The 26,332-nt window shown below is 42.1% G+C and overlaps 1 protein-coding gene across 1 annotated transcript; it reads right to left on the reverse strand.

Moving 5' to 3' along the window:
* Window positions 1-268: 268 nt before the first annotated feature.
* On the reverse strand, window positions 269-4,405 carry LOC118400756 (ankyrin repeat domain-containing protein 34C-like). The gene has a single exon (XM_035797764.2). It carries the CDS (start codon window positions 4,365-4,367, stop codon window positions 2,796-2,798), a length of 1,572 nt encoding a protein of 523 aa, XP_035653657.1. The 5' UTR covers window positions 4,368-4,405; the 3' UTR covers window positions 269-2,795.
* Window positions 4,406-26,332: the final 21,927 nt, after the last annotated feature.

Below are 26,332 nucleotides of genomic sequence, written 5' to 3' on the forward strand. Positions count from 1 at the left end.
TGGTGATGACTGAAGCTGGCTATCCAATCTAGCTGATATTTCTCTGTCAAATCGGTTATGGCAAGATAGCTTAAAGAGTAATATGAGAGGACTTAAGTGCTTCCATGGTTGGTCTGGCATGATGGACCTGATTACCACCAGGACTGGCCTAGCCTTTAGAATGAAACTATACACAGCAGTCAACACATATTACCATCTGATGATGATGAACTCTGTAAGTGAAATGCATTCAAACATCATTGCATTTGGTAAGAAACTGTTGAATGACAAGTGCTTAGAGACATTTATTTAGAATATAAAGCAAACTACATACAAAAATACTATGCATCAAAATATGTTAATGTTTAAACAGAAGGAATGTCTTACAGTTAAGTTACATAGCAGCTGTATTAACTTTTACTTCAATTGCCATAAGTGTAAATTATATTCTAGAGGAACAACAACCACTAAAGTCTGTATTTACGTTTGTAGTGTCCAGATATTAAACTCAGCAAAAAAAGGAACGCCCCTTTTTCAGGACCCTGTCTTTTAAGATAGTTTGTAAAAATCCAAATAACTTCACAGATCTTCATTGTAAAGGGTTTAATCACTGTTTCCCATGCTTGTTCAATGAACCATAAACAATTAATGAACATGCACCCGTGGAATGGTCGTTAAGACACTAACAGCTTACAGACGGTAGGCAATTAAGGTCACAGTTATGAAAACTTAGGACACTAAAGAGGCCTTTTTACTGACTCTGAAAAACACCAAAAGAAAGATGCCCAGGGTCCCTGCTCATCTGTGTGAACGTGCCTTAGGCATACTGCAAGGAGACATGAGGACTGCAGATGTGGCCAAGGCAATAAATTGCAATGTCCGTACTGTGAGACGCCTAAGACAGCACTACAGGGAGACATGACTGACAGCTGATCATCCTCACAGTGGCAGACCACGTGTAATGACACCTGCACAGGATCGGTACATCTGAACATCACACCTGCGGGACAGGTACAGGATGGCAACACCAACTGCCCGAGTTACACCAGAAATGCACAATCCCTCCATCAGTGCTCAGACTGTCCGCAATAGGCTGAAAGAGGCTAGACTGAGTGCTTGTAGGCCTGTTGTAAGGCCGGGCCTCACCAGACATCACCGGCAACGACATCACCGGCAAAAAGTGCTCTTCCGTCGACGGGACTGGCAAAAAGTGCTCTTCACTGACGAGTCGCTGTTTTGTCTCACCATGGGTGATGGTCGGATTCGCGTTTATCATCGAAGGAATGAGCGTTACACTGAGGCCTGTACTCTGGAGCGGGATCGATTTGGAGGTGGAGGGTTCATCATGGTCTGGGGTGGTGTGTAACAGCATCATCGGACTGAGCTTGTTGTCATTGCAGGCAATCTCAACGCTGTGCGTTACAGAGAAGACATCCTCCTCCCCCATGTGGTACCCTTCCTGCAGGCTCATCCTGACATGACCCTCCAGCATGACAATGCCACCAGCCATACTGCTCATTCTGTGTGTGATTTCCTGCAAGACAGGAATGTCAGTGTTCTGCCATGGCCAGCGAAGAGCATGGATCTCAATCCCATTGAGCACATCTGGCACCCTTTGGATTGGATGGTGAGGGCCAGGGCCACTCCCCCCAGAAATGTCTGGGAACTTGCAAGTGCCTTGGTGGAAGAGTGGGGTAACATCTCACAGCAAGAACTGGCAAATCTGGTGCAGTCCATGAGGAGGAAATGCACTGCAGTACTTAATACAGCTGGTGGCCACACCAGATACTGACTGTTACTTTTGACCCCTCCCTTTATCCAGGGATACATTATTCCATTTATGTTAGTTACATGTCTGTGTAACTTGTTCAGCTTATGTCTCAGTTGTTGAATCTTGTTATGTTCATACAAATATTTACAGATGTTGAGTTTGCTGAAAATAAACGCAGTTGCTTTTTTTTGCTGAATTTGTGTTGTTTTGTCATGGAACTAATGTATGAAAATACATGCCCTGCTATATCTACAAAACATTTGGAGAAACAACATTTTATTTTTCTCTTGGGCAATTTAGAATTTACGATAATGAAGTGCTGATTTCCACAATCTATTTAATTGTACTTAAGGCTTATAAGTCATAGGATTTTTATGTTTTCTTAGCCTTTCATATTGGGCAGGAAACCAACGGCACTAAAACAAAACACCTTTTGGTTGCATTGGGACTTATAAATAACTTTTTGATCCACCTTCTTTTCCGATAATTGTCTTGAAGGCACTGTATACAAGTTTGCTACAAAACAATCAAACTCCCTTTCATACTAGAGCTACAACATACAAAACATAACTATTTTTTTTGTATTTCTAGTTAGCCCACCTGCATTTTGAATGAATAACATAATTCTACACAACCAGCTGGTTTGTTGGCTACACATGTATCTCCTACTGTATGTGTTCTTAGGATTGTACATCTAAAGGACTTGATGGCCCAACAAATAATTGTTATTCATATGGTTACATTCAAATAGTTTTTGTGATTTTTAATTGTCTAGAAATGTAATGTTTTTGAATCTCTCAGCCATCAGTTGTTACCTTGAGATGTTGCTAGTGTCTAACCTGTAATGTTGAATAGGTGGTGCTGATATTCTAAGAGCATTAATAACATTTACAACTGTATAAGCAAGTTATATTCTTGTTCCACTGATTTTCTAAGAGGAAAGGTTGAAATAAAAAAAATCTACAAAATCAGGACATTTTCTTTAGAAAAGTTACACGTTTTTTTATGTGGTGAACATTGCTACATCTACAAACAATGAGTCCCACTACAGCTCCTCAAAAGCAGAGAGTTGTTTCATTTGCTCCACTTGCATAGAGTGCCTCCTTACAAGTTTCTTCTTTGACTTGAGCTGGCCTCTATTTGGTGAGTTTGCTGCTACTGGAGCTATTGATCTGAAACCTGAGGCAAGAGGGGATGAGGGCTTGCTGCTGGTTCCAATGTCAGGTATAGGAGGGTTGGGGTTGAAGTTCAGGGGGGGTAGATGGCCAGGCCGGGTATGGGAAATGTAGTCCAGCAGCAGAGTCCCTGAGCCTCGCCTCTCCAGGAGGCCTGGTGCGCACCGTCGTGCTGTGCTGGGAGATGACGTGCTGTTGTTGATGTCTATGGACTCCCTGGAGTTGGTCAGAATGGCTAACGGAGACCCGTTGAGTTTCTTCCTTTCTAGAGGAACTTTAGGAGAGTCCAGCATGCCACAGTCTGAGTACAGCTGGAAGTCTGAGTCATAGTGGTCAGTGCCCAGCCATCTCCTGTAGACTGTGTCTCTCAAACTGGATAGCCCAGTGTTACTGCTACTGTCCTGCTCTGCAGGGACGGTGCTACGCCGGGCTAGGGGCTGGTGCTGCTGACACAAACTCCTCTCATATGCCGATTTGGAAGTTGGAGGGACAGATAATGAGGATGAAATTTGTGGAAACAACACATCCTTGCCATCCACACTGTTTTGTCGAGACAGAGTCGATCTCTTGGACAGAGAAAGTCCATTGATGCCTGTGACAACGTCTTCATCAGAGGTGGTTCTTTTACTCTCCTCGTGGGCCGCAGCTGGAGCCAGGACGGAGGGAGCGATCAGCCCCCAGGGCTCCGACTGCAGACGTTTCAGCTGGGGTAAACGAGCACGCTTGGGGTTGGCTGGTCGCCGCGTGGGTGAAGTCAGCCCATTGGGAAGCTTTGCTGCTGTGCTGGATGATGTTTTCAACTTTGTCTGGAAACCGAAGATAGTGTTGTGCTGCTCGGCTGAGTTAGGTGATGAGGAGGTGTTGAGCTCAATGTCAGAGGGAGTGGTGCAGAATGCAGCGGAGCACTTATCCTCTAGCTCTGTGGAAGGGGGGGCATTCAGGTACTGCTTGGTGGTTTTGGTGCCAGAGGGTGACTTGTCTGTGGTGATAATGATGACCTCTTTGCCCTTGGCTTTACATGCGTCTAGGAGACCCTTTAGGGTCTCCTTATCGTCTTCGTTAATGGCATAGACCAGAGCAGAGGCCCCACTCCTGTCTTCCAGACTTGGGTCTGCCCCATTGGTCAACAGGTGGGACACCACCTCATGTCCCGCCCTCTGGCTGCAGGCATGCATCAGGGCTGTCCGGCCTGCTTTATCCTGGATGTTGGGATCAGCCTTGTTATCCAGTAGGTACTGAACCAGCTTTGCCTTACTCACGCTCTGCGGGTCGCTGTGTTTGGACATGCAGGCCACCATGAGCGGTGTCTCTCCTCGCTCATTGCTCTCATTGATGTAGGCACCACCATCCAGCAGGAGCCTGGTGAGCCGCAGGCGTCGGAGCCACACCGCCTTCAGGAGAGAGTTCCCGTCTGTCCGCAGCTCTAGTATGTCTGCCATCATCGCCAAGACAAACACAGATAGTGCCCTCCCTCAGTGGTGAAAGGTAGTCACTACCTGCAGCCCTTCAAACAAACCATAGATTATTTTGCATGAAATTTTGCTTAATATATAGGTTGGCTTACTGATTCATCCATCTAGTATTATCACAAACACACAAGCACAATGGATACTTTCCAAGCCTCTCCCAAGACTACCACCAGGAGGCAGTCTGTGTTCTAAAAATCTATTTTATTAAGACATGAACAGGTATGGAAATTGTGGAAGGAACTTTATACCTATTTAGGTAGTTTTATTGTCAAAACAGTAAACTGTGCTAGTGGCAACGAAAAATATATAATTTTGTGAATAGTGGCCAAAACTTGTCACATGTATCTTCTGTAAGCTTCCATCTCCCTGTGTAAAACATCAATTAGATGGAAGAATGTGCATTATAGCCTATATGTAGTCAAGCCATTTATCTTGAATGTATTGCTTGTTAGATATAGATGGACAATAGCCTAGTATTCAATATTGTAATGTTATTTTGTTATCGTTGCTCTGTAATATACCAAATTCATCCCAGATCCAAGCCTATACATTAATTAGTTGAACTTTTCGATCATTAAATATCAATAATAAATAACATGACATATTGAGATAATCATATGGTTGTAGAAAAAAAACATCGTCACCATAAGCGTTAATCATCCTAGAAGAGTTGAAGAGTTGGGTCACATGTTTTCAGCAAAAACATCTATGTAATGTTCAGATCATTTTTTCTTACTCGATTCAACGACAACTAAGATGTATCTTCTTCGGGTAGGCTACCTAACGTGCATTATCTGTTGAATAGATTACCATTAGACTACGCTATACCGCGTCAATGACCATGGCCCTCATTTTGGATAACTTGTGTTAGAGATGCGCATCTGTTAGAAAACGTTTCACTACAAAATTCCTGATCTGTTGTACAATTTAGGCGAGTTTTTTTTACAGACATACTTACTATGATTCCTTTATGTCGTTAAAATAACAGTAAACTTGTTATCAACAGAAGTAACCCGAAGGACCACAATTTAAAGTGTTATTTTGACTCTTCACATAACCATGGACTCCTCACATTTAATATTATCATTAGCTAAACTATCTTCCATTATCGAATTATAATATACTTGTCTACTCAAAAAGGTGTGTGGGTTTTAAAATGTTGGTATGAAGTCTTGGATATTGAACATTACATGAATGGTATATTAATATGTAGACTATTTACGTTTTTTGTGAAAATAACCTGCATTAATCCACATATTCTTATGTTCAAGATATCAAGAAGGTGTACCTGTCATTCAACCACTTATCTTACCCGATGCAGGCTTGTCATGTTCAAAGGTGTCCCAATGTTTTGTCATTAGCGACCCTGAAACATAATGGGAAAAAAAATGAAAATACAAGGTTCTTCTTTATAGTCCCTGAATTTATTCGGAGCTTCTCAAATACTGTCCTGGTTTAGGTTCAGAGCTCTGGCAGCATAGCGCATCATGCTCCTCGCTTTTGTTATGGAAACGTTCTAAATCAATCCATTAGGCGGCATTCCTTTCACTGCGTATTCAATAACCACAACCGCAAGATACTGAGGTTGTAAATAACTTTCTTTTTTTTGCCTGGTGAATGAAACGTGCATTTTCTTGACGTCAGAGTCGACAAAAATAAAGATAGCGTCTTGTGAGAACTTCTGTCATGCATCACACAAACAATCCAGTTCTACCTTCCAATAAAATGGAAAGGTTCACAGTTTTATAACACATGCTTTTTTTTACAGCATATAATGACAAAACATTTTTATAGATTAGCCTATGTCCCACTCCCACAACATAGGGAGAATCAAGATTCAGTATATACAAAAAGTAGAATTTAATATTTTTGTACACTGGAAGTTATACAGTTTCATGTGATCATTCATATTAACATCACAGATGTTGAGCCAGGGAAGGTGGCTGTCACTTGTCTGCCCTATGACAGAAGTGGAAAACTTGTGCTGATGTTAGGTTCAGTAGCCTAATCATCTCAGGGTGTCTACATGTCCAAGACATCAAAATTGTAATTTGGTTGCAATATTTAGCACTCCTGACCACAAAAAACAAATACACTCATGTTTATTTCTTGAATACACATTGCAGATGTTTTTTGACATTTTTGTCTTGGATTTATTATATTGCAAAAATAATGGGTAAATCATCATCTTGAAAACAGGACATGTTTACAGCACAATTAAAGAGGCCACAACTTGTTCCAGCCATCACAGCCATACTGCCTAATAGGGACATTTCTATTTATAGGTTGCTATGAGACAGCAGAGAAGCAGTTCCTGATGAGAGCTATGGAGTTCTCAGCTTTGCAAGGAACAGGTAATCAGAACAATAACATTGCACCAAGAAACAGGAGAGTTCTTATGTCATTTACCCAAATGTATTTGTTGATGATGTTTTCCATTTGCACAAAGAATCCCAAAGCCCATTGATCATTAGCCCTTATGACCTCTGCATTTTTCCTCATAGGGGACAGATTTATCACTACTCTGATGTTGCAGGACTTTAACAGTCAAGGATGTCAGTGATTTCCCCCCTAGTGATTGCTTGCCCGGCTCCTGGGAAATGTTGTTATTTACCAGGGAGGCACACAGGAGAGGTGGTTTATGGAACAGCAGGGAGTCACCTACTTCCATGCTTGTGTTCATCCCAGGAACTGATAGAAAGTCATTATGGCTGTCTGGCTATTCTGTGTAGGAACAGTCCACATGGTTCTTGGTACAGACATCACTTAAACATGAGAGGTAATCCAAGGAAAGGGCATTGCCTAGATGTAGATCCCTGAGAGGTAAAAAAAAAAAAAAAGGTAAAATATAATGGAGTCAAGGCCTTCTGATGAGTGTTGTCAAGCAACAAAAAGGATCTTTGTTGGTGGATGTAAGCAGGGAGGCTGTAACATACCATGATAATTGGAATAACGTAGATGCTGAAATAAGACACATTTGAGGTGAGGGGCTAGTCTATCCACACTGGTGCCACTTCAGGGAGGTAGATTATGGAGTAGGGATCATAACACAGGGCAAAGCCATATTCCCCAAGCTTACCGGTCTAAGCACGTTCATTCAATTGGGAACTACAGACATCAGCAGTCTCCATATGATCTTTGCCCCAACGCTGCTGTCGTCTGCAGCATATTAAAGGGGAAATAAATAAAACAGAGAGAATAAGCGCTGTCACCCATGGGAGCAGTTCCCATCTTCAGATATCTTACGTTGCACTAGCCAATTAAACTCAACATCACATCCACGAAGTTGAGCGGCAACTAGTGTGGGTGGACTGGAGCTCCCGACTTCACATAAAATTAAGTTTTGATAAAAACTATGGATTTCAGCACCAAAAGAATAGCGTGAAAATACACAGTATTTTTGTTTGCTGAAATCTGTAGTTTTTTTTATGTGATGTCGGCACACACTAGTCATGCCAATGTTCCTTCTAAGCTGCACGAATGCACGCCACGCAGAAGACATTTCTGCTCATGCAGAGATGCATGAGATTGAACTTCACTCAACTTCCTAGTTTTCCCCTTTAGTTAACACTATCAACATTTCCCTTTACTGTGGGAATTGTGATCGAATCAACGGAATATTAGCCACTTTCAATGTTACCTACCAAAACAAAACAAACTATGCAAGACATAGTATAAAAAACTGTGAAAGAGATTTTCTAGTAGGCAGAGCGCATTGGAGTAGGATTATATTGCATTGACTGGGAGTACTCAGGCCTGTACTCTACACAGACCGGTGAGTCATAATGTTACGGTTTTCTAATGGTGGTGAAGGAGAGTCGGACCAAACTGCAGCGTGTAGATTGCGATCCATGTTTAATAAAACAACGTAAAACAAATCAAAACAAACTCAACAAAAGTAATGAAAACCAAACCAGCCTAAACTGGTGCAAACTAACACAGCACAAGGACATCAAGAGACTAAGGACAATGACCCACAACACAACCAAAGAATATGGCTGCCTAAATATGGTTCCCAATCAGAGACAACGATAAACACCTGCCTCTGATTGAGACCCACTTCAGACAGCCATAGACTTACCTAGAACACCCCACTAAGCTACAATCCCACTACATACACACCACATACAAAAACCCATGTCACACCCTGGCCTGACCAAATACATGAAGATAAACACAAAATACTTCGACCAGGGCGTGACACATAACCAATCAAAGCTGCAGTAAGCTTACATGCAAATAGTTGTTGACATATATGGGTCTGTGCCATTCACTTTGAGCTAGACTGTGTTTATAGCATGAGTAGAGGAGCTTGTTTTTATGTCAAAGTGAGAGCTACATGTTGCCACCTGTGCACATTTGTTCATATTCTTTGCGTGTTAGTGAGTTATTAGCCCAGTTATAGCTGATTTCTAGTCAACAATGGTGGGGTGGTTATTTCATACAAGAGCACACAATGTGCACTTTTCTAGCCATCTTTGAAAAGCCAGTCAGGTAAAGAGCTTTTTTTTTATAACTTATAGGGGCAGTGTTGTATTTTGAGACAGTCTTGAATAAGCTAAGTAGCCAAAAGACAGATGGTAGCATCATTTGTCTGATTCTCTCTAATAATGTTATGGTAATAATATTTTATTTTGTAAAGGGGTTTCTTGCATCAAACAACACAACATTTTCAGTCACCTCCTTGTCTGAAGGACAAGGGGATAAGCAGATTAATGTCAAGCCTTTTTCAAAAGTCTCATGGAATGTAGGCCTACATTGAACACCACACATTTGCTGCTCGTGTAGACTTGTTGACAGATCAGCTATTTCTTTGTTAATATGTTATGGGATCCATTTTGTTTTTTTTATGGTAGGCCACTCTGGTAGGCCTACATTATGATCAAATAACCACATTAGGCTACTTGGCCACTGTTAAAACTGTAACTTAAAGCAGGTACAGCCTCAGTGGTCACAGTAAACGCGCACTGGAAGTTGCACAGGATTTTCACAATGTTCAAGTTTGCGCTCAGCAGAGATGAAGTTTGCTCAGTGATGAAAAAAATGAGAGGGAACATTGGTCGCCACTCAACTCAGTTGATGTGAAGTACATCCTGGAGTTGAGTTTAATTGGCTAACATCACACCTGCTGCACTGCCTCCTAAATATAGATTTTGTCTCTCGACTCTGATATCATGCAATGCTTCTCGATGGGCTAAAAGAACAGGGGGTGTATTTCTGGATGATACCTATGAAAAGTTCAAGCTTGATATAAATGGAACAACATCTTTCAAAATTAAGACATTTGAGAGTTTATTTTGTTTTAATTAAGACAACCCACAACAAGTACAGTATGACATCCCAAGAGATCTGGAGGGTTTCCCAAGATACAGTCTTATGGAATCACATCTAATGGTAGGAAACAGCAAGACATATCCCAAAATAACAATGTACAAGTTAGATCTCTGTACTAGTTTAGCATTGTCTTTTTTTATGATCAACTGAGATCAACATGAGTGAAACTGAGTGAGAAAGTTGAAATTTGAATTCTACTCAGATGCCATGCCAATTTATGATGTATATTTGGCCCTATACTCCATTTTGGATTTGAAATCAAATATTTCATATGATGTGACAGTACAGAATGTCATCTTTTATTTCAGGGTATGTTTACACATATCCATTTTACCCGTCTTACCGTTTTAGAAATGAAATCACTTTATGTAGTTGCAGACAAATATATTGTCACCCTTTCACTTTTCTTAAATAATTCAAATATCCTCTAAAATAAGTAAAACAATTTAAATACATGTTTAGTTACAATGTTATTGGATTTTCAACAATGCAGAACATTTTTTTTTTGTAAACTTAAGTTTACCATTTTATTTTTTGAAAATAAAGACAAATGGTCTGGACAAAAGTATTGGCACCCTGGAGCTAAATACTTGGTTTCACAGCCATTGGCCAAGATAAACATTTTTTGGCAGTTATTGTTTCTTGTAGCTTGCTGCACCTTTCTACTGGCAATTTGGCCCACTTTTCAGCAGTAAACTGCTCTAATTCTTCAGTATTTGAGGGGTGCCCTTCATCAGCTGCTGATTTTATCTCTCCACAGGTTATGGATGGGATTCAGATCTGGACTCTTCGCTGGCCACTCCAGAACAATTCAGCGTTTTTTTCTTGAACCATTCCATGGTGCATTTGTTTGGGGTTGTTGTCCTTCTGGCAGTTCCACAACCTTCAACAGAGACAGAGTTTTTGGACACTGGGGTGAACATTGCACTCCAAAAGACCTTGGCATCCTGACCCTCCCTACAATCAAATATGGGGAGCTTTGATAATGCTGTGGGGTTGATTTGCTGCCTCTGGTACTGACGGCCTTAAACATTTGCAAGGCATCATGAAATCATCAGTTTAACAGGTGTTTTGGAGTCCAATTGTTAACCCATTGTTCAAAAACTGTGTCCCCATTGAAGGTTGTGAGTCTTCCAGCAGGAAAACAACCACAAACACACATCAAAAAGCATCAAGGAAAAGTTCAAGAAGAAACGCGAGAGATGAAAATTGAGTCTACTGACTACATCACACACAGCATTAAAATAGTCTAAATTATTCTAATCAATTTCATACAATCATATGGTTTCAGAGTGTAATATTCTAATAATTCTAATCACATAATTCTATTAACAAGCGGTTAGTGAAGGGTACCACTCAAACGTGGAAGAATTAGAACAGTTTGCTGCTGAAAAGTGAGCCAAATTGCCAGTAGAACGGTGCAACATGCTCATTGATGGATACAAGAATCATTTGTCTGAAGTTATCTTGGCCAAAGGCTGTGCAACTAAGTACTAGCTCCATTTTGTTAATGCCGTTTGTCTTTATTTCCTTAATTAAAATTGTAAATTTAACTTTACAAAAATACAATTGGTTCTCCAATGTTGAAAATCCAATAACAAGGTATACAAACATTTATTTACTTGTTTTTACTTATTTTAGAAGAAAATGGGAATTATTGAAGAAAAGTGCAAGGGTGCCAATATATTTTGCCGCAACTGTAACAAGTCCTCCCACTTTTTAAATGTATTTTTTACCTTTGTTTAACTAGGCAAGCCAGTTAAAAACACCTCTGGGATCGGTGTCCTTCCATGGGACAGTTGAGCTAATGTAGGCTAATGCGATTAGCATGAGGTTGTAAGTAACAAGAAGATTTCCCAGGACATAGACATATCGGATATTGGCAGAAAGCTTACATTCTTGTTAATCTAACTGCACTGTCCAATTTACAGTAGCTATTACAGTGAAATAATACCATGCTATTGTTTGAGGAGAGTGCACAATATTGAACATGACAAGTTATTAAAAAACAAATTAGATACATTTGGGCAGTCTTTATACAACATTTTGAACATAAATGCAATGGTTCATTGGATCGGTCTAAAACGTTGCACATACAGTGCCTTGCGAAAGTATTCGTCCCCCTTGAACTTTGCGACCTTTTGCCACATTTCAGGCTTCAAACATAAAGATATAAAACTGTATTTTTTTGTGAAGAATCAACAACAAGTGGGACACAATCATGAAGTGGAACGACATTTATTGGATATTTCAAACTTTTTTAACAAATCAAAAACTGAAAAATTGGGCGTGCAAAATTATCAAATGCTTGTCAAATTGTGAATGCGAGACTGGTGAAGTGTGTACAGCCTGCGCAAAAAAACAAACAAATCAGAGCTCATGCCTTTCAAGCAGCATTTTTCAAATCATCATTAGAGTCGCATCATGCAGCCTTATAACGTATTAAAATTCAAAAACATATAGGCCAATGTTTGTAGAACAACTAAAGTTACATTAATAACTCTAAATGAAACATAATGAGTACCTATTTATTTGTTAACACCTCAACACACAATAGCTGCATGTGCGCACTCCCTCAAATCATTTGGAGAAAATATACTTTTTTATTTTATTCAACTTTGTTCAATTGTATTCTTCAAATTATAAAATTATATAAAATAATGCCACAGAATTCTTGTCTGCTTAATGAAATAGTGTAGCGCAAAGCCAGATGGACCTAACTTAAGGACAATATGTTAGTTATTCTGTTCTTCTGAAATAGACTACATTTTCTTCATATCATGCTTCTTTAGACCTATCTAAAATAAATAATTGATTTATTGTGAAGGTGTAAGCTATTTTACATGGATTAAATGTAGATATTCCAAAGGTCTGCATCTTTGGAAGCCAGGAGATGCTAAATGTGTTTTTGTTAATTAATAGTCAATAACCGTGAGACTGATAGTTATTTGCTTGACAATCACCGGCTGATGAAATGTCGTGACCGCCACAGCCCTAGTTGAGGTCAGGGATCTGTGCAGGCCAGTCAAGTTCTTCCACACCGTTCGACAAACCATTTCTGCATGGACCTCACTTTGTGCAAGGGGAATTGTCATGCTGAAACAAGAAGGTTCTTCCCCAAACTGTTGCCACAAAGTTGGAAGCACAGAATCGTCTAGAATGTCATTGTGTGCTGTAGCGTTAAGAGTTCCCTTCACTAGAACTAAGAGGCCTTGCACGAACCATTAAAAACAGACACAGACCATTATTCCTCCTCCACCAAACTTGACAGTTTGCATTGTGCATTCGGGCAGGTGGCGTTCAGATATGTCCGTCTCACTGCCAGACGGTGAAGCGTGATTCATCAAAGCGTTTCCACAGCTACAGAGTCCAATGGCGGTGACCTTTACATCACTCCAGCCAACACTTGGCATTGCGCATGGCGATATTAGGCCTGTGTGCAGCTGCATAGCCATGGAGACCCATGGGGCGGCAGGTAGCATAGTGGTTAGAGCGTTGGACGAGTAACCGAATCCCCGAGCTGACAAGGTAAAAATCTGTCGTTCTGCCCCTGAACAAGGCAGTTAACCCACTGTTTCTAGGCTGTGATTGTAAATAAGAATTTGTTCTTAAATTACTTGCCTAGTTAAATAAAGGAAAAATAAAATGAAGTTCCAGACTAACAGTTCTTGTGCTGATGTTGTTTCAAGAGGCAGTTTGGAACTCAGTAGTGAAATGTATGCGCTACGCACTTCAGCACTTGATGGTCCCATTCTTTGAGCTTGTGTGGTCTACCAGCTGAGCTGTTTTTGCTCCTAGAAGTTTCCACTTTACTATAACAGCACTTACAGTTGACCGGGTCAGCGCTAGCAGGGCAGGAATTTGATGAACTGACTTGTTGGAAAGGTGCCATCCTGTGACGATGCCACTTTGAAAGTCACTGAGCTCTTCAATAAGGCCATTCTACTGCCAATGTTTGTCTAAGGAGATTGCATGGCTGTTTCCCCGATTTCTATACACCGATTCAGCAGTGAGTGTGGCAGAATTTCCATATACTTTCTTTATATATAGTGTACTTCTATTGAAGTAAATCTGCCTCTGTTCCATGTCCAAAACAGAGAGGACTTGAAAGGTTTACAGAACATATTTTGTAGAAGGAGCTGTTTAAATGCTACTCATTATCAAAAGAGCTTGATATTTTCATTCTCTTGATGAATTCTCTCTTAAACTGGGGTTTCTTCAGACCTCACCACAGTATTTATTAACATATTCTTCCATAACAGGTAGAGATATCCCATATGTTTTGTGTTGTTGCAGAGATGGATGTTGGTTGTGGAACTGAGACAGTTGTCTCTTTAAAAACTGAGTCTGACATTCTCATGGCATTTGTTGTCTCAGCGATTGCATCAACTGAATGTGTAGGCAGTGACAGCAATGAACTGGCATGAACCCGGCTGCAGCTTTGTCCTGGCTCTATATAGCCTCTCTACTTTTTCAGTTTTGGGAAACATTTCCTGTATCTTTTGCAAATCCGTTATCCTCTGCTCATGTTATTGGGATATAAGCAGTGGATAATATAGGGATTTCTGCTTCCATTTATTAGATTATGTCCCTTGATGTACGATCCATTTACAGTCCCCCTTCCTATTGTCTTTAGATATTGAGATGTGTTATGCTGTCACACCGGAAGCCTTGAAATGGTTCCGCTCTTGCTTCACTCTGCCGATGTCCTCTCAGATCTCACAGTGCAGGCCAACACCTGCCCCTCTCCTGGCTAACAGTAATTGTTTAAGAAGAGCATTATTCAAGAGCATTATACAGGCAACATTTTTGCTGGGTGATTATTGTGTGTTGGCGGCCGTATCCTAGGAGATTGGTGAATATCTAACAAGGAGTTTGGTACTCATTTTGCAAAGTGGGTGCTTTGATGTCCTCTGTGTTGAATTTTTCAGTTTCTCCTCAATATCACTCCTTACGAAGCAGTAAGCCTAAAGGTTTAACATTGGTTGCTTATTAACAGTAAACTCCATATTGAAATGGATAACCTCTCATTGGCCTGCATTAATCAAACCGTCAAATGCTAAAACTAGGACTGTAATGCCATAGGTCACAGCGATACCAGGCAGCAATGTCCAACAGTACTGGAGACCATCCTCTATAAGGCAGATGGTTGTTAGGCATTCTACCTGCATCTTATGTACCTTCAGATTGTTCTACTGTGTGTTTAAGGTTAGACCATTGTTTATGTTTTTCTTGTTGTCAAATTCCCAGATTATCATCTGTAGCGCTATTGACTGCAGGTGGAATAGTTGCCAAATGTACACTACCGTTCAAAAGTTTGTGGTCACTTAGAAATGTCCCTGTTTTTGAAAAAAAAGCAGATTTTTTTTGTCCATTAAAATAACCTCAAATTGATCAGAAATACAGTGTAGACATTGTTAATGTTGTAAATGACTATTGTAACTGGAAACAGCTGATTTTCAGGTTGGCCTTCTAGGTTGAGTTGCAAAGAAAAAGCCATATCTCAGACTGGCCAATGAAAAGAAAAGATTAAGATGGGCACTGCTGCCTGTTCCCCCCGCTACCATCCGGAAGGCGACATCCGTACAGGTGCATCAAAGCTGGGACCTAGAGACTGAAATACAGCTTCTATCTCAAGGCCATCAGACTGTTAAACAGTCATCACGAACACAGAGAGGCTGCTGTCTACATACAGACTTGAAATCATTGGCCACTTTAATCATGTTTACATAGCTTGTGTCATGACGCTGACCTTTCCCCTTTTTCCTCTCTCTACTCTACCAATGTCACTATTGAAAATCCCTTTGTTAACATAGAGAGTCAGGGAACATCAGAAGATGGTAAACGGAACCATATTTCGGTAATCCAACCAGTTGAAAATATGTGTTGGTACTTAATGAATATGATGTCAGATCAGTTGGCGTCTGAAACATTATTACTGTTGATAGGACGACATAAACTGTATCTTGGAAAGTCCACATATTCTAGTTATCAGATTCACATGGAATTGTAGCGCAATTTTAAATGTTTAAATATGAAACTATTTGTGAAAAGATTAAATGTAATTTTAGCTTCTTAAATGAGAGAATGGTTTGTCATAACACCACTCTGCTCACTCAGAGGCCCTGCCCAAGTGAACAGACATGGGTTGTAAAACTATGAAACACGCCCTTCTTTCACCACTATATAAACCCGTTGACGAAAATGTAACTTTCTGTTCCAAGGACGTGCGGACTGGCAGTCCCCATGTTGATAGGACAAAGACCACCTACAGAACTAAGCCAATATCAGCAAGAACCTAACAAAACTGGCATCGAATTTCAATGTGAAGGTGACGACCTACACGCCAAAAGGATGAATTTCGACTATAACAGTCAGAATATAGCATGAGCTTAAAGTATGGCAACTTGGTATGAACTTTGAACTCTTATTCACTAAAGAAGTGCTGCCCCCTCCGCCCGCTAAAAGTGGGCTAGGAGAGGACGGACAGAGTATCCATTCTACCACGCCCCAGTTCACCACTAGACAGTCTTCAGAGGACCAGAGATCCATGCTGGGGCCACCCGGTCAACGATCTATGACCAATCTACCGAAGTGCAGCTCAGAGTAAATATTTATTGCATTTTCCTTTTTCAAATGGGCGGTAATTTAGAATGCATAAGATACTGTATTTATGATAGCATAGCTTCTCCCTTTGTTACTCAGTCTTCCCACTCTTTCACTCAAACCCAACCCCTCTCTCTTTGTGTAACCAGCTGTCATATCTGTTCCGTCCACTAGGGACGTTTTCCTTTGTGACATAATTTGTAATCAACGTATGATGCATTCTGTGTACATGTAATTCTGTGTGGTTATTTAGGTATTTAGTAAATAAATGATTTAACCAAATGTTGCATTGCTGATTCAACTTATTAGCCAGGGTTTGTGAAGAATATATAACTTTCAGATGAGACTGAATAAAGTGACGATTAAATATTGACTGCTATTGATGTAAAAGATTACTAGGTCTTTAAGAGTTTATTCGGAAGATAACAGCTCAATAAAACATTATTTTGTGGTGCCCCAACTTTCTAGTTAATTACATTTACCTGATTAGCTTAATCAGTTAATATTAATTACAGAGAAATTATTTTATAGGATAGCATGTCATATCACTTAATCCGGCATAGGCAAAGACACGACACTTGCATTACTCATCTCATATGTATATACTGTATTTTATACCATATATTGTATCTTGCCTATGCCACTCTGTCATTGCTCATCCATATATTTATATTTATAGGGCTTGAGTTGGGTGGGTAGTCTATGTTCGTTGTGGTTTTGTGTTTGGCCCGGCTATGGTTCTCAATCAGAGGCAGGTGTCGTTCATTGTCTCTGATTGAGAATCATACTTAGGTAGCCTTTTCCCACCTGTGTGGTGTGGGGGATTTTGTTCTGTTGAGTGTTTGTATCTGTACCAGACAGAACTGTTTCGGTTTCGTTCGTTCACTGTTGTTTTTGTTCAGTGTTCTATTACTTTATAAAAAATATGGACACTTACCACGCTGCGCATTGGTCCTCAACTTCTTCCACCAATGACGAACGTTACAGAATCACCCACCACCAAAGGAACAAGCAGCGTGGTCAGGAGCAGCGCTATCTGGACGCAGCGAATGCTGAGTGGCGGTGGTATGAGGAGGCAGCACGGCCGTGCTTCTACACCTGCATTGCTTGCTGTTTGGGGTTTTAGGCTGGGTTTCTGTACAGCACTTTGAGATATCAGCTGATGTACGACGGGCTATATAAATACATTTGATTTGATTTGGCTGGGACGAGAGGCAGCCCCAAAAATGTATGTATTGGGGGGGGGTGACACAGAGAGTGTGGCTAAGTCCGGTAGGAGACTTGAGCCAACTCCCCATGCTTACTGTGGAGAGAGGTGGACCGGGCAGGCACCGGGTTATGCCGTGAGGCGCACGGTGTCCCCGGTGCCCAGCCATAGCCTGGTGCGTTACATCGCAGCGCCTCGTATCGGCCGGGCTAGAGTGGGCATCGAGCCAGGTGCCATGAAGCCGGCTCAGCGCATCTGGTCTCCAGTGCGTCTCCTCGGGCCGGGGTACATGGCACCAGCCCTACACACGGTGTCCCCAGTTCGCCAGCACAGCCCAATGCGGTCTGTTCCACCTCGCCGCACTGGCCTGGCTACGGGGAGTATCCAGCCAGGTAGGGTTGTGCAGGCTCGGTGCTCGAGACCTCCAGTGCGCCTCCATGGTCCGGTCTATCCGGTGCCTTCTCCACGCACCAGGCCTCCGGTGGCAGCCCCACGCACCAGGCTGTCTCTCAGTCTCCTTCCTCCAGGTGCTCCCGTCTGTCCTGAGCTGCCAGAGTCGCGCGTCTGTCCTGAGCTGCCAGAGTCGCCCGTCTGTCCTGAGCTGCCAGAGTCGCCCGTCTGTCCTGGGCTGCCAGAGTCGCCCGTCTGTCCTGGGCTGCCAGAGTCGCCCGTCTGTCCTGGGCTGCCAGAGTCGCCCGTCTGTCCTGGGCTGCCAGAGTCGCCCGTCTGTCCTGGGCTGCCAGAGTCGCCCGTCTGTCCTGGGCTGCCAGAGTCGCCCGTCTGTCCTGGGCTGCCAGAGTCGCCCGTCTGTCCTGGGCTGCCAGAGTCGCCCGTCTGTCCTGGGCTGCCAGAGTCGCCCGTCTGTCCTGGGCTGCCAGAGTCGCCCGTCTGTCCTGGGCTGCCAGAGTCGCCCGTCTGTCCTGGGCTGCCAGAGTCGCCCGTCTGTCCTGGGCTGCCAGAGTCGCCCGTCTGTCCTGAGCTGCCAGAGTCGCCCGTCTGTCCTGAGCTGCCAGAGTCGCCCGTCTGTCCTGAGCTGCCAGAGTCACCCGTCTGTCCTGAGCTGCCAGAGTCGCCCATCTGTCCTGAGCTGCCAGAGTCGCCCGTCTGTCCTGAGCTGCCAGAGTCGGCCTGTCCGGTGCTGCTGGAATTTCCCATCCATTCGGGGCCCGCTGCTAGGGTCCCCAGTCAGAGGTCGGCGGCGAGCGTCGCTGCAATAAAGGCGCCACTGAGGCGGGGAAAGAAGCGGGAAAGATGATTTTTGTCCATCTGGAAAATGTCTAGGATCTTTTACTTCAGCTCATGAAACATGGGACCAACACTTTACATTTTTCATGTATATTCTTGTTCAGTATACATTTTGTTTCTCACGGTTTTGCCTGTAATCTCAAGGTGAAACATACAGGTGTGAAACCTTACTGATATGAAGCAAAATCAATCATAACTAGGGCTGTGGTGGTCACAAAATGTCTTCAGCCGGTGATTGTCAAGCAAATAACTGTCGGTCTCACGGTAATTGACCATTAATAAATAAACACATTTATCATCTCCTGGCTTCCACACGCCTACATGCCATTGATGCAGACCTTTGGGACATCTACACTTTGTCTAATAAATCCATATAATATAGCGTACACCTTCATAATAACCACCATTATTTATTTTAGACAGGTCAAAGAAACATGATATGAAGAAAATGTAGTCTATTTCAGAAGAACAGAATAGCATACTCTTAGTTGTCCTTATGATAGGTCCTCATCTGGCTATGCCATACTGCTGTGGACTACACCTGTTCATTTAGCAGACAAGATTTGCTTAGAATTCTGTGGCATTATTTTATAGTATGAAGAAAACAATTAAACAAAGCTGAATAAAATATAAATTATATTTTTTCCAGACAACTTGAGGGAGTGCGCACATTCTGTGTTGAGCAGTTAAAGCATTTTGCAATATCAGATATGTCTATGTCCTGGGAAATGTTCTTGTTACTTACAACCTCATGCTAATCGCATTAGCCTACATTAGCTCAACCTTCCCGCGGGGGACCCACCAAACCTGAAGAGGTTCACAAAGGACTCTAAAAAGAAAAGATTCCTGGAATATCCTTTAGGGGTTCTTCAAATTGAAACTGTGGAGGATTTCCTATAATTTCTTTGAAGAGCCCTTTAAATGAGGACACAGACGGCTGTTTAATCCTTGATACATGAAAAGTGGGATGTATACGGAGGGTGCTGGGCAACAGAAGACAAACAGCAGACAGACTAAGAATCCTAGAGATGGGAAAGGGCTTATAAAAGGGGGGAAAGTTTGCGGGACTCCACCCAGAGGGGCAGATCCCAAGTGGACAGCCATACCATCTGCCCGTGTAACGGGGTGAGTGACTGGTTGCCGGGAAGTCAGGTGCAGGAGAGCAGAGATGGGTGATAACAGGAGAACTTTAGTATACACCCTGGCCCAAAGACACAGGCAAGGCAGCACAAAGCACAACCACGGTAACATGAACCAGATTACACAAAACAAACAAACCTAGGTTTGAAACACACCTAGTGCAAGCAGGCCTGTAGCGTAACACCCTAGACAAAGAACAATTCCACACACAGACATGGGGGAAACAGAGGGTAATATACATTTAGTCTGATGAGGGAATGTGAACCAGGTGTGCGGGAAAACAAGACAAAACCAATGGAAAATGAAAGGTGGAGCGGCGATGACTAGAAGACCGGTGATGTCAACCGCCGAACAAGGAGAGGGACCGAATTCGGCGGAAGTCGTGACAGCCTGAGACGATACCAGGGAGCCGGGGTCCTGGGGCGGTCTTGAGAAGAGCAGACCGGGCTCTCTTCTAGGTAAGGTGAACATCTGGGCCCGAGGGAAGAGCAGGAGCTGATAACCCACCGCCCCAGGACGCCGGATAACCCGGCGAGAGACCTGGCTGAGCAGGGGAGCGTGTTGCGGGCATATTCCACCCACACAAGTTGCTGGCTCCAGGTGATGGGGTTGGCGGAGACAAAGCAGTGAAGAGTTGTCAAACAGGTCCTGATTGGCTTGCTCCGACTGGCTCTTAGACTGGGGGTGAAACTCAGAGGACCGGCTGGCCGACGACCCAATGAGTGTGCAGAATGCCTTCCAGAACCAGGACGAGAACTGAGGACCATGGTCAGAGACTATGTCAACCGGAAGTCTATGAATCCGGAAGACGTGCTTCACCATGAGCTCCATGGCTGAGGGTAGCTTGGGGAGGGGAATGAAATGGACGGCTTGGAAAACCTGTCCACCACCGTAAGGATAGTGGTGTTGCCATCAAACGGAGGGAGACCAGTGACGAAGTCCAGAGATATGTGACCAGGGACGATGAGGGACAGGAAGTGGTTGAAGGAGGCCAGCCGGAGCTTTCTGAGGAGTCTCGTTCTGAGAACAGACAGTACATCTGGCGATGAACGCGGGCGGATAAGTCAGGGACCATGGTGGGCCACCAAAAGAGTTGTCGAACAAAGGTCAGGGTCCGACGGGAGCTTGGAGGAATGAGCCCATTATTAAGTGATTAAACTGATTAATCATGTAACTGTAATTAACTAGGAAGTCGGGGCAGCAAGGAAAATATTCAGATTATAAAGTTATAATTTTCAGATATTTTAGTATCTGATCAATGAGTCTTCAAATGAATGAATTATTATTTACCTCATGTTAGTCTCATTCAAAACTTCGTAAATTGTTGGTTATCTGCACGAACCCAGTCTTCACTATGAGTCATCCATACATCAATTGTCTTAAATAATTTATTTATTTACTAACTAAGTAATTCACAGAAATGCATAAACAAACAGTAGATAGTCACAAGGAAATGATAAAGGAGTTTCCCTAGTGGGATAAACCGGTATCGCGGCTTGGTGGACAAAAAGGGAAGTAGGGGTCAACTGAGATGAGATAATGATAATTCTAATAATTGAAATGCTAATCCTTTGCACATGAACGCTCACTCATTCGGGAATAATTGCAATCAATATATATATTTACGCTCAGTGTGTCATCGGGATCTCTGTTGAAAAGTTTGTTTCTGTTGGAGAGTTTGTCCGCCCTCTCTCTGTCGTGGTTAGAATGGATAGTTCAGAGTTACATTCATTCATGTCGTTATTGAATAGATGTTTCGGCGGTTGTCGATCTTCGTGATCAATGATACCGAATTCCTAGCTGCAGACTAGTATTTAATATCAAAGACTTGTTCTTATTCTGTCGGTATCGATAGTCTAAGAGTTTAACCACGTGTTGTGGTTAAAAGATTCAGCCATCTACTCAAACCTTTGGTTCATGGTCCTTCTGTGGCTCAGTTGGTAGAGCATGGCGCTTGTAACGCCAGGGTAGTGGGTTCGATTCCCGGGACCACCCATACGTAGAATGTATGCACACATGCCTGTAAGTCGCTTTGGATAAAAGCGTCAGCTAAATGGCATATATTATTATTTATATTATCCTCTCAAACCTTGGCCCTCTCGTTATCGAGGTAAGCTGGTCTACAACCTTTTCCTCTCATAATTGAGAGAAACATGGTCTGTTGAGAAATTCTCAAGGTGGGGGTTTTATTCGGAAGAGCAGAAAGCGGCCTATCCCAGGACGCCAGACCATAACTGTGCTCATTGGCGGTCCTCTGATTTAGTTGAACTCCAAAGCGAATTGGAGTTTCCTTCATTAAACAGTCCAAAATCACATTACACAATTTCACAAACAGTATCAACCTCACTCATTCATCTTATACAACAATTAGATGTAAGCCTCATATCTGAGGCTATTGTATAAACAGCGCTATGGTAATGTGGCCGTATTGTCTCTCATGAGTTTCACAGAATTGTACCAAATGGACCAGTTCGTAGCTGGATTCTATCTCCCGGACAACAGAGAATCGGAAACAGTTTTCACCTCAACCACGAACTCCTCCAGACTGAAGCACATGGCTGATTGTTGTTCCCATTCCGTCGTAACCCAGTCGAGGTCCCTCCCAGACATCAGCGTTATGAGGTATGCTATCATCGAGCGGTCCGAGGTAACGGACAGGGCAGAGTCCGTAACAGCGGCGTAGCCACGGGTAGCGGCCTACCCAGTTTGATCTCAGGCCTACCCCAAAAAAGTTATTATTATTCAATATAAATTTTAATTTGTATTTATTTTATTACATGTTTAAAATAAATGCATGTGAGATTTATTTCCTTTGGGTAATTTTAATACAATGTAACAAAGAAACAGTCCGTGACAATCAAGTTGGCTTCCAACTATTGGTTACATTTGAATAAAAATCACAAGGTGGTTTACTTGAACAACGGCATGTGGATAAACTTTGTAGCACATAAACTAGCAAGCTCTAGCATGCTAGCTTACTCAAATTGACTCACCAGCTAAGGTAATTTAGTAGTTCTAGCTTCTTATGGCAACATGAAATTGCAGAGCGCGAAATTCAAAATACAGATGAACTTCTTGTTAATCCAATCGTCCAATCATCTTTAAAGATGAACTTCTTGTTAATCCAGCCGCTGTGTCAGATTTCAAAAAGACTTTACGGCGAAAGCATACCATGGGATTATCTGAGGACAGCGCCCTGCTTACAAAAGCATACAAACATTAGCATAGTTCCCTTAAAGTATGATAAATGGCAAATCACGCTGCTTCTCTTCAAGGTCGTATGACAAGTTTGTATGGATTGAGTATAGTAAAGCAAAATATGTAATTTATTGTAAGTTTTGTAGGCACTTTCCTGGGGAAAATATCGAATTTAGATTTGTATGAGATGGATTTAAAAACTGGAAACTCACAAGAAATGCTTGCTGCAAACACGAGAATAGCAAATTACATGCTAGTGCCCTTGCAAAATTTGAATCCTACAAGGAGACCCATGAGCCTAGAAGTCGTGGGACTGTGTTGAACCAAATACATGGTGATGCAAACATGGATTTTATAGAATGAAACTGTGCACATGTTAAAGTGGTCATAGGTATTGTTGTAATGTGTGCAAAGCAGGATATTCCACTCAGAGGGTATAGAGAAACCGAAGAGGCAATCAACAAATGTAACTTTTTAGAAATCTTCAATTTCATCTCAAAGTATGACTCGGAAATACAAAACAGGCTTAATGAGCTACCTCGCAATGTCACGCTTATGAGCCCCGAAATTCAGAATGGGTTTCTGGAGTGTGCAGCATCATTGTTACTGTGCAGGATAAAAGATGAAGTTCATTCTGCGTCTTCCACGTATTTTGCCAAACTAGCAGATGAATATAAAGATCAATCTAAACGAGAACTTATTGCTGTGTGCATCTGATACATTCATGCTGGAATGATTAAAGAAAGAGCTGCTGGGTTTATGGAAACCACTGATTTGTCTGCACAAGGAATTTCTCTGAAAATACTGTTGCAACCATGGAGTTGGATCCCACTCTGTGTGTGGGTTTTTGTTTTGATGGCGCTTCAGTCATGTCAGGGAACAGAGGAAGGGTACATGTCCTACTAAAGCAAACATTTAAGCAAGCTGTATATGTGCATTGCAACTCCCACCGTTTGAATTTGGTTCTGTACACCGCAGCAAATGTGTCAGGACTTGTCAGTACTTTTCTTGACACAGTAAACCAGCTACACACATTTATGAGTGGATCCCACAGACATGCTGGATTCATAGAAGTACAGAAAGAGTTGCATCCCGACAGACCGTGTATCGAGTTAGAAAGATCCACAGATGTACGGTGGAGTTCAAAATCAGGGTCTGTGTGTAAAATGCTGTCACTGCTCGATGTCATTTTAGAGGTTCTTGCAGATTTTTCAGAGGCTTGTGGACAAACCAAATTAGAAGCCGATGCCCTCTTACATCAAATCCAGCACAAGAAGTTTGTGTTCCTGTTAGTCACATTTAGTAAATTGTTTGACACTAGTGGTTTTGCTACGAAGGAATTACAAAGCTCAACATTATCTGTGACGGACTGTATTGGTGTAATTGAAATCCCCAAAATCTGCTTTTCTACGTTCAGAGATAACTCAGGGGGAGACTTTGATAAGGTTCTCAAGCTAATTGAAGAGATGATGATTAAGCATGATATTAGTCATTGGGATGGGAGCGCATCACGGCAGTGAAAACTGCCTGTATAATTGTCAGACAGTGTAGTCACAACTTCATTAGGGAAAACATCCAGCATCAAGAGTGACAGTGACCTGAGGCAACTTTGGAACAATATTCTAGACAGACAAATTACTCAGTTAAACTCAAGACTTCAAGAAGACGCATATGGGATCACGCAAGCGGCAGCCTCCTTTTCAAAAGATTCCCAAACCTGTGGCCTTAAAGAGCAGATGAAGACCATATGCAGTCATTATGCAATATCAATTAAGGATGCTGAATTCACTGTTTTCTATTCTGCAGTTGAGTCGCAAAATAAACATGGGACAATAGTGAGTTTTCCTCCATAATGAGTGGACTTGACAGCTGCCCTGATGATATTTTCCCCAATATAAACTCTCTGTTAAGGATCATTGTCCCACTTTCAATGACATCATGCAGTGTGGAGAGACTTTTTTCAACAACAACTAAGATAAAAAATAATCTTTGCACATCAAAGACAAGCGCCCGGCTGAACCACTTCAGTTTGCTGTCTTTTGAGCGTGAACTGAACCACTTCAGTTTGCTGTCTTTAGAGCGTGAACTGAACCACTTCAGTTTGCTGTCTTTTGAGCGTGAACTGAACCACTTCAGTTTGCTGTCTTTAGAGCGTGAACTGAACCACTTCAGTTTGCTGTCTTTTGAGCGTGAACTGAACCACTTCAGTTTGCTGTCTTTAGAGCGTGAACTGAACCACTTCAGTTTGCTGTCTTTAGAGCGTGAACTGAACCACTTCAGTTTGCTGTCTTTAGAGCGTGAACTGACAGATCCATTGGATTATGATGAAATCATCACCATATTCAACTCAAAGTTTGCCTAGGTCACACCTTTTACGTCTACTAAAGGATTACGGTATATTTGTATAGTACTACTGCCCGCCGTAGCATAAACGGTAACATCAAATATAGGCTTGTTTGCCCATTGAGATTAAAGTGGGCCTGAAGATGAGTTTTATGTTGTTGGCAAGTAGGCAACTGGTCTAAAGTTACTCTCTTATTTTAATATGCTGGAATAAGTAATAATTTATATATGTAACAAGGTTGCTCAAAGTACTATGCACTAGTATAAAACGATTGTATTACGAAATAATATACGGTGCACATCGCAAAATAAATGTAATAAACAAGTAGAACAATGCCTATCCAAATTTTCCTAGGCCTATCCCCCCCTAACCCTGACCACATCTACTATAGACCACATCTACTATAGACCACATCTACTATAACCCTGACCACATCTACTATAACCCTGACCACATCTACTATAGACCACATCTATAGACCACATCTACTATAGACCACATCTACTATAACCCTGACCACATCTACTATAGACCACATCTATAGACCACATCTACTATAGACCACATCTACTATAACCCTGACCACATCTACTATAACCCTGACCACATCTACTATAGACCACATCTACTATAACCCTGACCACATCTACTATAGACCACATCTATAGACCACATCTACTATAGACCACATCTACTATAACCCTGACCACATCTACTATAACCCTGACCACATCTACTATAGACCACATCTACTATAACCCTGACCACATCTACTATAGACCACATCTACTATAACCCGTAGAACATGGGACAATAGTGAGTTTTCCTCCATAATGAGTGGACTTGACAGCTGCCCTGATGATA

The sequence above is a fragment of the Oncorhynchus keta genome, chromosome 22 (assembly GCF_023373465.1).
Source record: "Oncorhynchus keta strain PuntledgeMale-10-30-2019 chromosome 22, Oket_V2, whole genome shotgun sequence".
Lineage (NCBI taxonomy): Eukaryota > Metazoa > Chordata > Actinopteri > Salmoniformes > Salmonidae > Oncorhynchus > Oncorhynchus keta.